The sequence below is a fragment of the Mytilus edulis genome, chromosome 11 (assembly GCF_963676685.1).
Source record: "Mytilus edulis chromosome 11, xbMytEdul2.2, whole genome shotgun sequence".
Taxonomy (NCBI): Eukaryota; Metazoa; Mollusca; class Bivalvia; order Mytilida; family Mytilidae; genus Mytilus; species Mytilus edulis.
The window spans coordinates 65,002,181-65,016,001 of NC_092354.1; the positions used below are offsets into that span (position 1 = coordinate 65,002,181).

General features: G+C 31.0%; 1 protein-coding gene across 2 annotated transcripts; it reads left to right on the forward strand.

Annotated features, from left to right (window-relative positions):
* The first annotated feature begins 657 nt into the window (after positions 1 to 657).
* LOC139494947 (lithostathine-like) lies at positions 658 to 8,378 on the forward strand. Of its 2 annotated transcripts, XM_071283073.1 has the most exons (7): positions 658 to 953; positions 1,757 to 1,783; positions 3,385 to 3,561; positions 4,705 to 4,802; positions 5,264 to 5,357; positions 6,597 to 6,807; positions 8,314 to 8,378. In XM_071283073.1, exons 1-7 carry the CDS (start codon positions 884 to 886, stop codon positions 8,321 to 8,323), a joined length of 687 nt encoding a protein of 228 aa, XP_071139174.1. In that variant the 5' UTR covers positions 658 to 883; the 3' UTR covers positions 8,324 to 8,378. The 2 variants fall into 2 exon arrangements, with proteins under 2 accessions (XP_071139174.1, XP_071139175.1); XM_071283074.1 differs by lacking the exon at positions 1,757 to 1,783 and having other exon boundaries at positions 708 to 953.
* The last annotated feature ends 5,443 nt before the right edge of the window (positions 8,379 to 13,821 follow it).

Here is a 13,821-nt window from a genome sequence, read left to right on the forward strand (position 1 = left end):
CAGAGGAGATGTCTTGCTTGAGGAACAAACTAATGTTACAAGAGTCTGCACAATGTGTACAGGCATGATCTTAATTCGTCTTTTCAGAATCTGAAGGACTATTGGTAATATCATTGCTCGTACAACAAAATGAAAATGACGTTACGTCATTGGTTAAATTTCAATTGTTTAGAACGTGTTTGGCCAATTACAACGTTTTGTTGAACACTTTTGAAAATATTACCCAGAATGCATTAGATTCCGAAACGGCCAATTACGAATGTAGACAATCCTTGCACAGCTATCGACTATATAGTTGTAAAATTATTAGTAAACTTTGAATTTGTGATAGATTAATGGGATTACTCGAATGCATTAACAATTATTATTCAAATGCAGGAATTGTACAAAATTGTAATAGGCAACTTTAACGACTTTAATTAAACGCTTCACAATATGTTATATTCAAACAAATTAGTGCAGAAATACAGTACCAATCGATTTGTAAAAGATATGATTTGGTATAAAGATATGATTTGATATAAAGATATGATTTTATATAAAGATATGATTTGATTCTAAAATAGCTTAAAATCAATATGTAAAATGTTCAAAACATGAACGGAAAATAAAGAACTCCGTAAATTTGATTGCACTGTTAACATCTGTTCTTTTGATGTACATGTATGTTTAACGATCTTAATCAAAGTCGATGCAATACTGTTCCACTTCAGTGAAGATGAAAAAAGTCTACCGTCATCATGTATCAATTAGCAAATCAAATAATAGGACAATGCAACTAATAATCTCTATGAAAACGTGTCAGGTTATGTGCACGCGAATATAAGAGCCTACATGTAAAGATTTCTTACAAAATATTTGGATAGACCTGTTGTCATATACTATGAAAATTATGTTCAGATACTATATACTAACACTAGTGCTAGTAGCGTTAACTGTTCAATCAATTCAAAGTAAGTAGATATATTTTTTTATTTGTGAAGTCATATTAACGCATGTGTTAGAGGCTTTTTTTTGTTCAAATCTTTCAAAGATGATATATCTTTTATTTGTGAAGTCATATTGACACATTTGTTAGAAGCGTTTTTTGTTCAAATTTTTCAAAGAAATTATATCTTTTTTTTTATCAGTCATAATAACACTTGTGTTGGAGGCGTTTTATTGTTTAACAAATTCAAAGTAAGTTATGTATGCTTTATTTCTAAAATTTACTATAACGCTTGTGTTACCCTCTTATGTATGAACCTTCTATGGCAACTGATAAAATCAATAGAGATTTGTTTTTAATTTGACACATGAGCAAAGAAATATAGTGCATGTTTTAAATTGACAGATGAGCAAACAAACATAGTGCATGTATTAGTTTCACTGAGGTCATGATTCAAATAATTAATTGGTATTTTGGGATTATTTTTTCTTTTAATGACTTTCGATTTCAAATGTTTGGCTTTTAGCGTTCCTGATGAAGGTATATCCAGAAAAGCGTTTCGGACGCAAGAAATTTTTAAACATGTTGTTTTCAATTATTAAAGAAATTAAAGTATTGAATGAAGTTATAGTTATTAACGTATTCAATACAAGAAACTATCTATTTTCCTGTGCATGCATCTAACACCGTCTATGTGCAACGCCTTTGGCAAAAATTTGACCAATCTAACTATTTTACCGATTACCAATATTTACCAATGAAGCGAACTAGGGCATACGGTGTACCTCAAACTTAATGTTATATGGACAAATATCTTATTCATTTCAGGTAAAAAATGCAAAAAAACTCACGAAGGTACGTTAATTTTACCTTACATCAAGTGTTTATTTTTATCGTATATTTCTCTCATATTGCGAAGACTTTTTACTATACTCTGGCCAATAGTAAATTAGAAAATTTGTCACACTTTTTATACATGTTACCCCTTTTTATGACCTTTTTTCTATCGAGAATGTTCTTTGATGCAAGTCTGCGGACTAGCATTGGACTTGTTTATCCTTGTTCCGGACCATATGAGTATTTGGACCATACCCGTATGGTCATGACCATATGGGTATATATTCATATTGTCTGACCATACGAGTATGATCCGACCGTACGCGTATCGTCGGGGTAATCAAAACGTTTACTTTAAATACTTTTAAAATCTTCACAAGGTATGACCGCTCTAGTTGTCACGTAATGAAAAAGGTCATTTGAGCATACTTTATAAATAAAAAAGATAAATTATATAAAAAGATGCAGTTTCACACACCGGCAATGGCTATAGTTTATTTAATTATTTCTGTGAATATGGTGAACTGCAGTCATGTTACGATATTGGAGATCTAGACCTTCTTTGAAACACCTTAAACACATCGGAATTACCCGAAACTTCGATAAAACTGCACGCAGCTGCAAGGAAGTCTAGCTTGTCACTTGCAAGCAAAAGGTGTAACTGAAAATGTTCATACATAATCAAGACGTGCAAATGCACAAATAACTATGGCACCATGTGGAAGCAAATGTCATCCTAATCATATATGTAAGAGTACAATTAGCAATTAAAACTAAGATCAACTGACTGTAGCATCTTTTTTATGTTTATGTGGCATTTGAATTATAAAATCAATATGTTGTTTAGGTAACCATCATTGGTATTTTTAAAATAACGTTTATTGTATTATTGAAACGTTTCTAATGGCTATTTGAAAAAATACATAATTATATGGTCCAAATACTCATATGGTCGGCCCGTTAATAACCAAACGAGTATATACTCATATTTTCCTACAATACGCGTATGGTTCACATACTCATATGGAACATCCTTAAGTCCCAGATTAATTTCTTTAAACAATTGAAGAAAAAAAAATCAGATAAGGAGACAATGTTGTTATTTTTCTTTTATTTACATAAATTATTGCTGTTGATGGTATTTTATTTTTATTGATATTATATAACATACAAGATCGATTTAATAATTTTTACATGTAATAGAGGATATATGTCAATGATACACTAACAAACCAACACACACAACCACATTCAGACACACAACTATATCATGTATATGTAAACATAATGGCATTTATTGTGATTTTATAAAGACTAATTCATTGAACAACTTTTCAGAAATGATGCTTTGATATTGATGTGGTAATACAACGTTGCATATGTACTTACAATGTGAATAAATGTATAAACGACTGGATTCACAATTACACATTGATACATTTAGAAAAGACAAAAGCAGGCAAGGAAATCCATCATCTTGAATGGAACGTTTGTCATATATCTGATGATAATTGAAATATATATTATGATAAATATTCAAAATAAATTACTGGAACAACACTTAGCTTTTATGTTCCTTTTGAATTTCATTTGATTTTTAATCAATTTTTTTTTTGTAGTTACATGTAACGATCCAGAGATTAGAACTTGTGGTAATGCGAGTGTACTTATTGATGTAGGAGGCAATGCTGTCGGCGCGAAGACCCATCTGTCTTGTTTTAATGGATATACACTATGGGGGAATGATTCTATTGTATGTTTAGACTCGGGGAAGTGGAGTCAACTAAATTCATATTGTAAGAAACTAATCTATATATTTTGTCTATACATGTTTAAAAAGTTGTTGGGCATACTTGTGGCTCCCTCAGTAAAAGTGTTACTCTCATATTGGTAATTTGGTGCCTTTTCAAAAATACGATATTAACATGTGTGCCGTTTTTACCACGCATCAGTTCGTAGACACTAGTTGTTTGTTTAATTGTGGTGTTAAGTTAAAGTCGATTTATGTGTATAAAAGCTGTTTTGTTTAAAGAGAGAATAGATCTCTGTGGCCAATTTTAATTCCACAGATCTTATTTTAAAATGTTTGCAACTTTTTGATAAATATGATAGGGAAGAAAGATAGCAGAGGGAAAGTCATACTCATAAATCGAAAATAAACTGACAACACTATGGCTAAAAATGAAAAGGACAAACAGACAAACAATAGTACACATGACACAACATAGAAAACTAAAACATAAACACCAAAACCTAGGGGTGATCTCAGGTGCTGCGGAAGGGTAAGCAGATTCTGCTGCAAATTGAGATAGAATCGTTAAAAAAAGTTTCCTTGCTTGTTTGAGATGTTTCCTTTAATACAATAGAATAGTTATTAATACTTATATATATTGCCTTAATTTCATAGACAATATATATAGGCGTTATAAATTATCAGTCTTGATATTGTTATTCTTGCTTCACATAAAAATCCCAGCTCTGAAAATGCAAACAATTTGCTCAAGATGGTTGTGGAGTAACTGTTTCATCACGTTCTGGACTTATTTTCTATTTTTAAAGATCGCAAGTTGTTTACCTAATGCATCAGCTCAATAGTATGACATATAAAAACCCAAAGGATTCATTGATGAACGGCGAAATCGATTACCGGACGTATAAATTACATTCAAAACTTTCATCGTATCGTTTTTGAGTTTTTTTTAAATGACAGATGCGTTTTGACGTTGAATACATAATTAAACTGATACAGAAAGTTTTATAAAAAATATAAAAAATATTGACAATTAAATTGGTATCTTTTCTTTTGTTGACTTTTTTATTCATTTTTTGTGTTGTTGCTCTGTACTTTTTTGTTCGGATATCCTATCTGTAATACGTTAGAAGATCAATAACTGTATTCATTGATATAGCGTACCTGTTACTCTGATTTTATTTTTAAGGTATTCCGGATGACATCGGAGATCCAAATATCCAATCATTTGATGGATCTTTATACTTTTTTAACAATATTACTTTGAGAAATTATAATCAAGCAAAGGTAATCATTACTATTATCTTTACAAATGAGAAATAGTGATTAAATGTATCTGTTTCTATGAGTTAAAAATAAAGTATAGAAACCTCTTTGACTATCCAATATAATTTCGACACAAATACATATACTGAGAGAGTCTTACAACATCCATCAAACCATTAAAGCTAAACAGTCTTCATATTCCATGTTAAATATCAGGATGTTGGCGTGGAAAGAAATGTCACTGGTTTTTTTTTATGAAAAAGTTTTAAAATGACAGGCTTTCGTCAATTCGGGACTGGAAGATAAAACAAATGTTGGTTTATTATTGTTTATCTCTACGAGAAACTATCACATGTGACTATTATAAACTACTTGAGAATACTCATTAATTTTATTTGCATACGTGTTGAAAGATAATGACATTATCATATTTGTATTATCTTTTTCCTACGGATGCTATACACTTTAATACATTATTCAAGGAATACTGTACAAAGATTTGTTCAACCCTCATCGAAATAAACAACCAGGAGGAAGACCAGTTTCTTCGTGAGACCATTAAAAACTTAGAATTCGGTAAGCATATTTATGATAAGTTTGTTTCTTCACAACTGAAAAAATTGTGGAATATCCGTTTTTTTCAGATGATAGCGGATATGTGCTTAATGTCGTAACTACAATTCCTTCTCTTTCGCTCGAATGTGACCTTCCGAAATAGACTTGTTACCCGGTTCCATCACTAATATAAGCACACGACGTATGTCATGTGTTGAGCAGAATCTAGAGCACCTGGTAATAAGACCAGTATTTGTAGTTTTACGACAATCTTTACTTTTCTATCGAACAATTGGTCAAACCATCCTAATTTGAAACAAACAAAAAAAACTCAACAGAAAGTAATGACATAAACTGACTTTAAGATTTCTAAATTTGCAATAATTTCTAAAAAGACATTGAAATATAACACCTATCATTGCATAGCAATATAATATTTCCCACAGAAAGTAACCAAAAGTTAGCGTGCAATAAATTCCAATTTTGCACTATTGCAATAAATCTTTAAAATTAATGACGTCATCAACGGCAAAATCTTAGTTTAAACCAATTTTTACTTTCATATATTATATTGCTAAAGAATAAAAGGGTTATTGCATGAATATTAGGGAATATTGTCCCTCGTAGAACATATATTGCACTCGCATTTTTACTCGGGACAATGTTCCCGAATATTCATGCAATAACCCTTTATTATTTACGAAAATGTGAAATACAATAAGATACTTTGATAGTATATAAACTCATCATCGATACCAGGATTAAATGTTGTATTTACGCCAGACGCGCGTTTCGTCTACAAACATTGACAAAAGACTCACGAGTGACGCTCGAATCCAAAAATATTTAAAAGGCCAAAGTTGAAGAGCATTGAAGACCAACATTCCTAAAAGTTTTGTCAAATAAAGCTAAGGTTGTCTATTTCTGAGGTAGAAAAGCTAGATACAGATATCATGATTGATTTTTTTTAAATTAAAGCTTATTTTTCCATTTTCTATAAAACCATATCAATTCAATTTCTACCAGCAAGTGAACTATTCGTCGGTAACATAATTCACTTGAAATGAAGAAATATGACATTAAACGTGCACACTATGAATAGACATAGTATCAGTAATATTAGGAACACACGCTCGATAGAAAACATTCGAGATGCGAAGAAAACTTTAAATACAAAACATCCATATCTTAGTCTCAACCATCTAACAATGTATAAACCATGTTACACGTCAATACATACTTTTATTGCAATGTTTCTAGAGACAGCAGAAGTGTGGATTGGCATAGAGTCAGTAAATGGTGGAAATTTCAGTTGGCAGTCCGGAAATACAACACTGACAAATATGTACGATAACTGGAAGGAGGGGGATCCTCCAAAAGGAACATGTGCTTTCCAATCTAGGTTAAAGACGACTTGGACCGCAACCTATAGCTCATGCGTTGCTCCACTTGTCTTCGTCTGTGAATTCGGGTAGATACTTTATACTTGTATTCATTTAACTTCAGATGAATTGATTTTTTTTAATTTTCAGTGAAACCCATTGTGTGTGATTTATTACTTAATTATAACCCTGGAACCTTTGATAACTAATTATATATTCTATTATATAATTTTATTTATAGTGCAAGCTATTATCACATATTACATACATTAATACAAAGCCAACCAGTCAGCCTTCAAAGGTTTACGAAGCACTGCCAATTAATATATATAATTAGCGCTAATGTTAAAAATATGAAATGTATGTTTCAAGAACATTTTTAAACAAGATTATTTATATGTCATGATGAAAAAGTAACTGAGTTCTGATTGTTGAAATATTGAATATATAGTTTGACACTAGTTTACATTGAGTAGTTAGCAATTTAATGAGTAGTTCGTCATCAGAGAAGAACGGAACGGTCTATGTTGTTACGTTGCTGAAAGTCAGCAAAGGCATTGTTTCTTTCACACAAATATAAAGGAAATTGAACTAAAAAATGTTTTTCGTCCTCAATGGATACATAATCATTACAAACTTTACAAAAACGTCTATTTGACGGGATAACACGATACGCCCAAGTTATAATTCCTATGGAAAAGTTCCACAACGCATCTGGCCAAAGTCGATCTCTGTTGTCGTGTCATATCAGTATTTATGTATTGCTTTGTTTCAAAGTTTGTTTCAAGACATTTAAAAGTTCGTAATTTTGGCATGTTCACAATATCCAGTTTCCATTTTTCGTGATGTTTTTGACGGAGCAAACGTGCTGAGTAGTTGGCGCTAAATTTTACGCTTAGTTCATTTGTGTAGTTATTGTTCGTTAGTTCGAAAAGTTCACATTTTCCCATCACTGATTTTAACTCGATTTTGGAACATCTTGAACAATTATTTAAACACTGAAATTTGAAACAAACAAAAATCTACAGGAAGTAATGCATACAGTGACTTTAAGATTCAACTTTAAGTTTTTCTTGGTTTTGGTGTTCTTTTTGTGTTAATTTAAATAAAAAGGAAAATCACAAAAATACTTAACTCCGAGGAAAATTCAAAACGGAAAGTTCCTAATCAAATGACAAAATCAAATGATAAAACACATTAAACGAATGGACATCAACTGTCATATTTCTGAGTTGAATTCAAACATAAGCAATACTTTTCAGAAAAAAATACATAAATATAACACTAAATATAGTTTATACGGAAATATGAAAAATAGTTTAATATGTTGTAGACATGATAGATACTTTGCATTTAATTTGAAATAGGAGATAAAAAAAGAAGTAAAATTGGAGAACATTTCTATTCAATCACACATTTATTTAATAATACAATTCAAGAAAGGTCTGACAAACTTTACTGAAGAAAAAACATTGCAACGTTAGTGCAGGTATGAATATCAACTCTGGTAATATTGCGTTTAGATGTTTAGAAGTGCGTTTGTTTTGTTCTGTTGATATAACCATCATCCTAATGTACAATTTTCTGTATTCTAGGAACAACTGATTTCAGGGACGAAGAAAAACCCAGAGAAAAGCGTTGACGTTTTAATAAAATAAAACGTATCAAAATTTATATATGTTATTGTTCCGCTGATAAATCTAATTTATGTGCATCTAGTTGGAAAAAATTTTCTCAGAACATAATATCATCTTCCATAGGAAGCTGTTTTTTAACGTTTCCAAATACGTTAACAAATAAAATTGATGCAGATTTTTCAAACTATTGAATATAAGAATTTTTAAATCAATTATGAATCACTGTACATTCTTTACATATGAGCAAAAACCATACCGCATATTCAGCAACTAAATGCCCTTAAAGCAATCTATAAAAAAAAAAGATATGGTATGTTTGCCAATGAGGCAACTCTCCACAAGAAACCAAATGACACAGAAATTAACAAGTATGGGTTACCGTCCGACCTTCTACAATGAGTATAGCCCATACCGCATATTCACCTAAAATATGCACTGAAATGACAATGTAAAACAATTTAAACGAGAAAACATCTAACAGTCTATGTACAAAAAATGAACGAAAAACAAATATGTAACATATAAACAAAAGACAACTACTGAATTACAGACTCCTGACTTGGTACAGACATATAAATACAGAATTTGGTGGGGTTAAACATGTTAGCGGGATCCCAATCCTCCCCCTAATCTGTTAGATTTGAAAAACAATAGTTAAATGGTGGTACCTAACACCTTTACTAAAATTAATTTGGCTCGTTTCATTTTCATTTAATTTCACAAAAATAGTGGAAGTGAGAGAAAAAAAATAACCACAGAAAGAAAACTTACATAAGTCATATAGTAGTTTGACAAAAACAATTTTTATCATCGAGAAGCTTAATATTTCATTAAAAATAGAAAGTGATTAAAACTGTCATCTGAACTTTACTCTTTTAATGACTTTGCATCTAAACTTCCCGTACTGCAAACTCCCAATGTATCCAGTGTTTTACGGCTCAAATGAGATAAGTAGAAATCACCATTTATACAGGAACAAATAAACTCACCATAGATACCAGGACTAAATTTAGTATATACGCCAGATGCGCGTTTCGTCTACAAAAGACTCATCAGTGAAGCTCGAATCCAAAAAAGTTAAAAAGGCAAAATAAAGTACGAAGTTGAAGAGCATTGAGGACCAAAATTCCTAAAAGTTTTGCAAAATACAGCTAAGGTAATCTATGCCTGAAATTGTTTTCTCTTGATTTTTTTATAGCTTTTACATTGACAAGTTTAAGTTCTAAACAACTATTAAAAATAACAACAATTTTCAGAGACTTTAACAGATGGCCTTTTATTATACATGTAACAGATTTTTAAAAAGAAAAATAGGGGTCAATGGACAAATTTTTTAAGCCATTGAAATGGATAAAACCAGAGGATTCCGAAAATCTGACAAAAACTCCAAAACATGACAAGCGAACTAAAGTCAGCAGCAGAGCACTGACAACTGAACTGATTACACTCTTTATAGCCAAAAGTCATTAATCAGTGGTATTGTCGTAGTATTATTACATTTAAAATTACTAAATGCATATGCGTATGGATCAATTGATTTCTATATTTGATACAGTTTAAAATAACTAATACGCTTTGTTTGGGGTTTTTAGACTTAAATTTCCACCAATAACGCACCCGTAAGGTACTGTACATGAACAAAATGTAAATCAAATTGTTTTATAAAAAAATTAGGGGCAGTTGTAAAGGTTCCAGATTTCACTATCGACTTGCAGGAAGTAAACTTTCATTGATGTATAATTAGCGAATCAAATTGCAGGCGACAGATAAACACACGAAAGATTTTTTTCCTAAAATTATTCATATTAAGAAAATAATTAAACATGTATAACTCATTACTGGTGAAAAATGAAACAGCAGATGTAGTTGTGTTTATCGGAAAACAATTTTTATATCAGATCTTTGACTTTTAATTTCATATATTAAAGTACATAATATTTGTTTTCTATCAAACATGACTTCGTCCGAATTTAATTCAAAATTTCACCCCTTCCCCCATCCCCCGCCACCTCATCCCACTATTTTACTGCAACAAACAAAAATCACATAAACATTTTCAACGCGTTGGTTTTTATTATCAACGCGTTGGGTTTACTTTCAACGCGTTGGTTTTTATTATCAACGCGTTTGTTTTTACTTTCAACGCGTTGGTTTCACTTTTAAAGCGTTGGTTTCTATTATCAACACGTTAGGTTTTACTTTCACACGATATGAAAAACCAACGCGTTGGTTTTCAATTCCATACCGTAAGTTTTCCACTTCTGTCAACAAATCCTCTTACAGACTTTAACATTCATTACCACTGAACTTGTACACATTTTAGTTTAGTGACGAGCGGGAGCGGGATTTTCTCGTTGTATAGATACCGATTGCTTGCCTACGGTTGTTTTCCGCTCTTTGATCCGATTGTTTTCTCTTTGACACATTCCCAATTTCCATTTTCAATTTGATCTACTGATAAAATTAAGCGAACAAAAAGTAAACTTTGTAATTAACATTAAACTCCAGATATGACAGATAAACACAATAATTCACAAAATAGCATAATTAATTCATTTCGTGAAATCTCACTGACACCCACCTACCATTAATGTCCATTGACTGCTTTGTAAAGTATATTTCATATAATTGTCTTACTGCTATGCTCATTGTTGAAGGTTGTCATATAGTTGTTGATTTCGGTGTTATTTTGGTCTCTTATGAAGAGTTGTTTCATTTGCCATTATATCACTTCTTCTTTTGTTTATTTATAATAAAGTTATTTATTAAATGTTTCGTTTCTATACTTATGACATCAGTAACCCAAGATTGTTGAAACCCACCATTTTTTCCTTTAAAAATGTCCTGTACCAAGTCAGGAATATGGCCATTGTTATATTATAGTTCGTATCTGCGTGTGTTACATTTTTACGTTGTGTTTCCGTTGTGTCGTTTGTTTTCTCTTGGTTTTTTAGTGTAAATTCACATTACTATAAGACGTGTCACGGTACTTATCTATCCCAAATTCAATTCAGGTATTTGGTTTTGATGTTATATTTGTTATTCTCATAGGATTTTGTCTAATGCTTAGTCCGTTTCTGTGTGTGTTACATTTCAATGTTGTGTCGTTGTTCTCGTTTATATTTAATGCGTTTCCCTCAATTTTAGTTTGTTACCCCGATTTTGTTTTTTGTCCATGGATTTATGAGTTTTGAACAGCGGTATACTACTGTTTCCTTTATTCGTCTTCAAAAGATTCATCATTGACGCTCAGATCTAAATAGGTATAAAGCCAAACAAGTACAAAGTTGAAGATCATTGAGGACCCAAAATTTCAAAAAGGTTGTGCAAATTTACGACTAATGTAATCTATTCCTGAGTAAAATTCTGAGGTCAGAATAGAGAGTTAGGAAGCACTATCTGCGTCATGTTGATGTACAAACGAATTTGCTTTTTTCCACATCACGCTTTTGAAAATATCCCTATATTTTGAAGGTATTTCTTGGAATTTTAATGTCAGCAATGGATATGTATCATTCAAACAAGTACATGTACTACACTGTTTCCCGCTTTGTCCATGTTGTTCATGAAATCAGTTGAGTCTAAAAAATACAGAAAAATCAAAATTGAGTATCATATAATTTTAAAAAGAAAATAAACGCATCAATTTAATCAATTTTTCAGATAATCACACAGGGACGACAAATGCTGTCAAAACCATCTATTTTTCATAACTTTGAGAGAAAATGAAACGATTTTTTCATTATTTCATCTTTCATATTGACGTCTCAAAAACATATTCGACCCTTGTCAACGAAAAATGCAGCAGATGTTGTTAAAACTGAAGTCGTGTTTATGTTTTCGCATGAAATAAATGAGCATGACTTTGTTGTTTAGAAATTTAGTCGGTGATTATTTATATAAAATGACCAATTTAATATTTACTTATTTCAGGATTTTTTTTTTTTTTTTTTTTTTTTTGCTTTTAATACCCTACCCCTTCCATCCTCGAAAAACCTCACCAATGTTGCCTTATGTGTAAAATAGCTTTACTAGCTTAGTTAAAGTATTTTTCGGTAGGAAATATTGTAATCAAAGAAAACAAATACATTGAAACATCAATCTTGGGTTACTGATGTCATAAGTATAGAAACGAAACATTTAATAAATAACTTTATTATAAATAAACAAAAGAAGAAGTGATATTATTGCAAATGAAACAACTCTCCATACGAGACCGAAATCAACAACTATATGTCAACCTTCAACCATGAGCAAAGCAGTAAGACAATTACATGAAATATACTTTACAAAGCAGTCAATGGACATTAATGGTAGGTGGGTGTCAGTGAGATTTCACAAAATGAGTAAATTATGCTATTTTGTGAATTATTGTGTTTATCTGTCATATCTGGAGTTTAATGTTGATTTCAAAGATAACTTTTTGTTTGTTTAATTTTATCAGTAGAAGTAAAATTAAAAATGGAAATTGGGAATGTGTCAAAGAGAAAACAATCGGATCAAAGAGCGGAAAACAACCGTAGGCAAGCAAAAGGTAATCTATACAACGAGAAAATCCCGCTCCCGCTCGTCACTAAACAAAAATGTGTACAAGTTCAGTGGTAATGAATGTTAAGTCTGTAAGAGGATTTGTTGGCAGAAGTGGAAAACTTACAGTATGGAATTGAAAACAAACGCGTTGGTTTTTCATATCGTATGAAAGTAAAACCCAACGCGTTGATAATAAAAACCAACGCTTTAAAAGTGAAACTAACGCGTTGAAAGTAAAAACAAACGCGTTAATAATAAAAACCAACGCGTTGAATGTAAAAACTAACGCGTTGAAAGTAAACCCAACGCGTTGATAATAAAAACCATCGCGTTGAAAGTAAACCCAACGCGTTGATAATAAAAACCATCGCGTTGAAAGTAAAAATCAACGCGTTGATAATTTCATACATCATGTTCATACCGCCAATGACACGAACGGCCACTGATAGAGGACAATCACATGTACCTAGTTTGAAAAATCAATATATGTATTAGTATCATAAAAGAATTTATAATATAATTACTAAAAGAAAAAAAAATATAATTACAGAATTGACACTAGACTAAATCAAATGTAAAAGTATAGTAAAAAATATATATTTTAATTTGTAATTGATAAAGAATAGGGTTGAAATTGAATATATTTCATAAAAAATGTAGTATTTACATTGCACTTAGCAAATATTGAATACATGGTATCTAATGAAAACCAATAGTTAGATTCACTAATAAAAGATGTATCTACTATGAAGTAACTTATAATTCATCAAGACTAACACAAGTGTTAATATGACTTCACAAATAACAGAATGATATATCTACTTACTTTCAATTGATTGAACAGTTAACGGTACTGGCACTAGTGTTAGTATATAATATTTGAAAATCAAGTTCAATCTATATGACAACTGCTCTGTCCGAATATTTTGTTATATA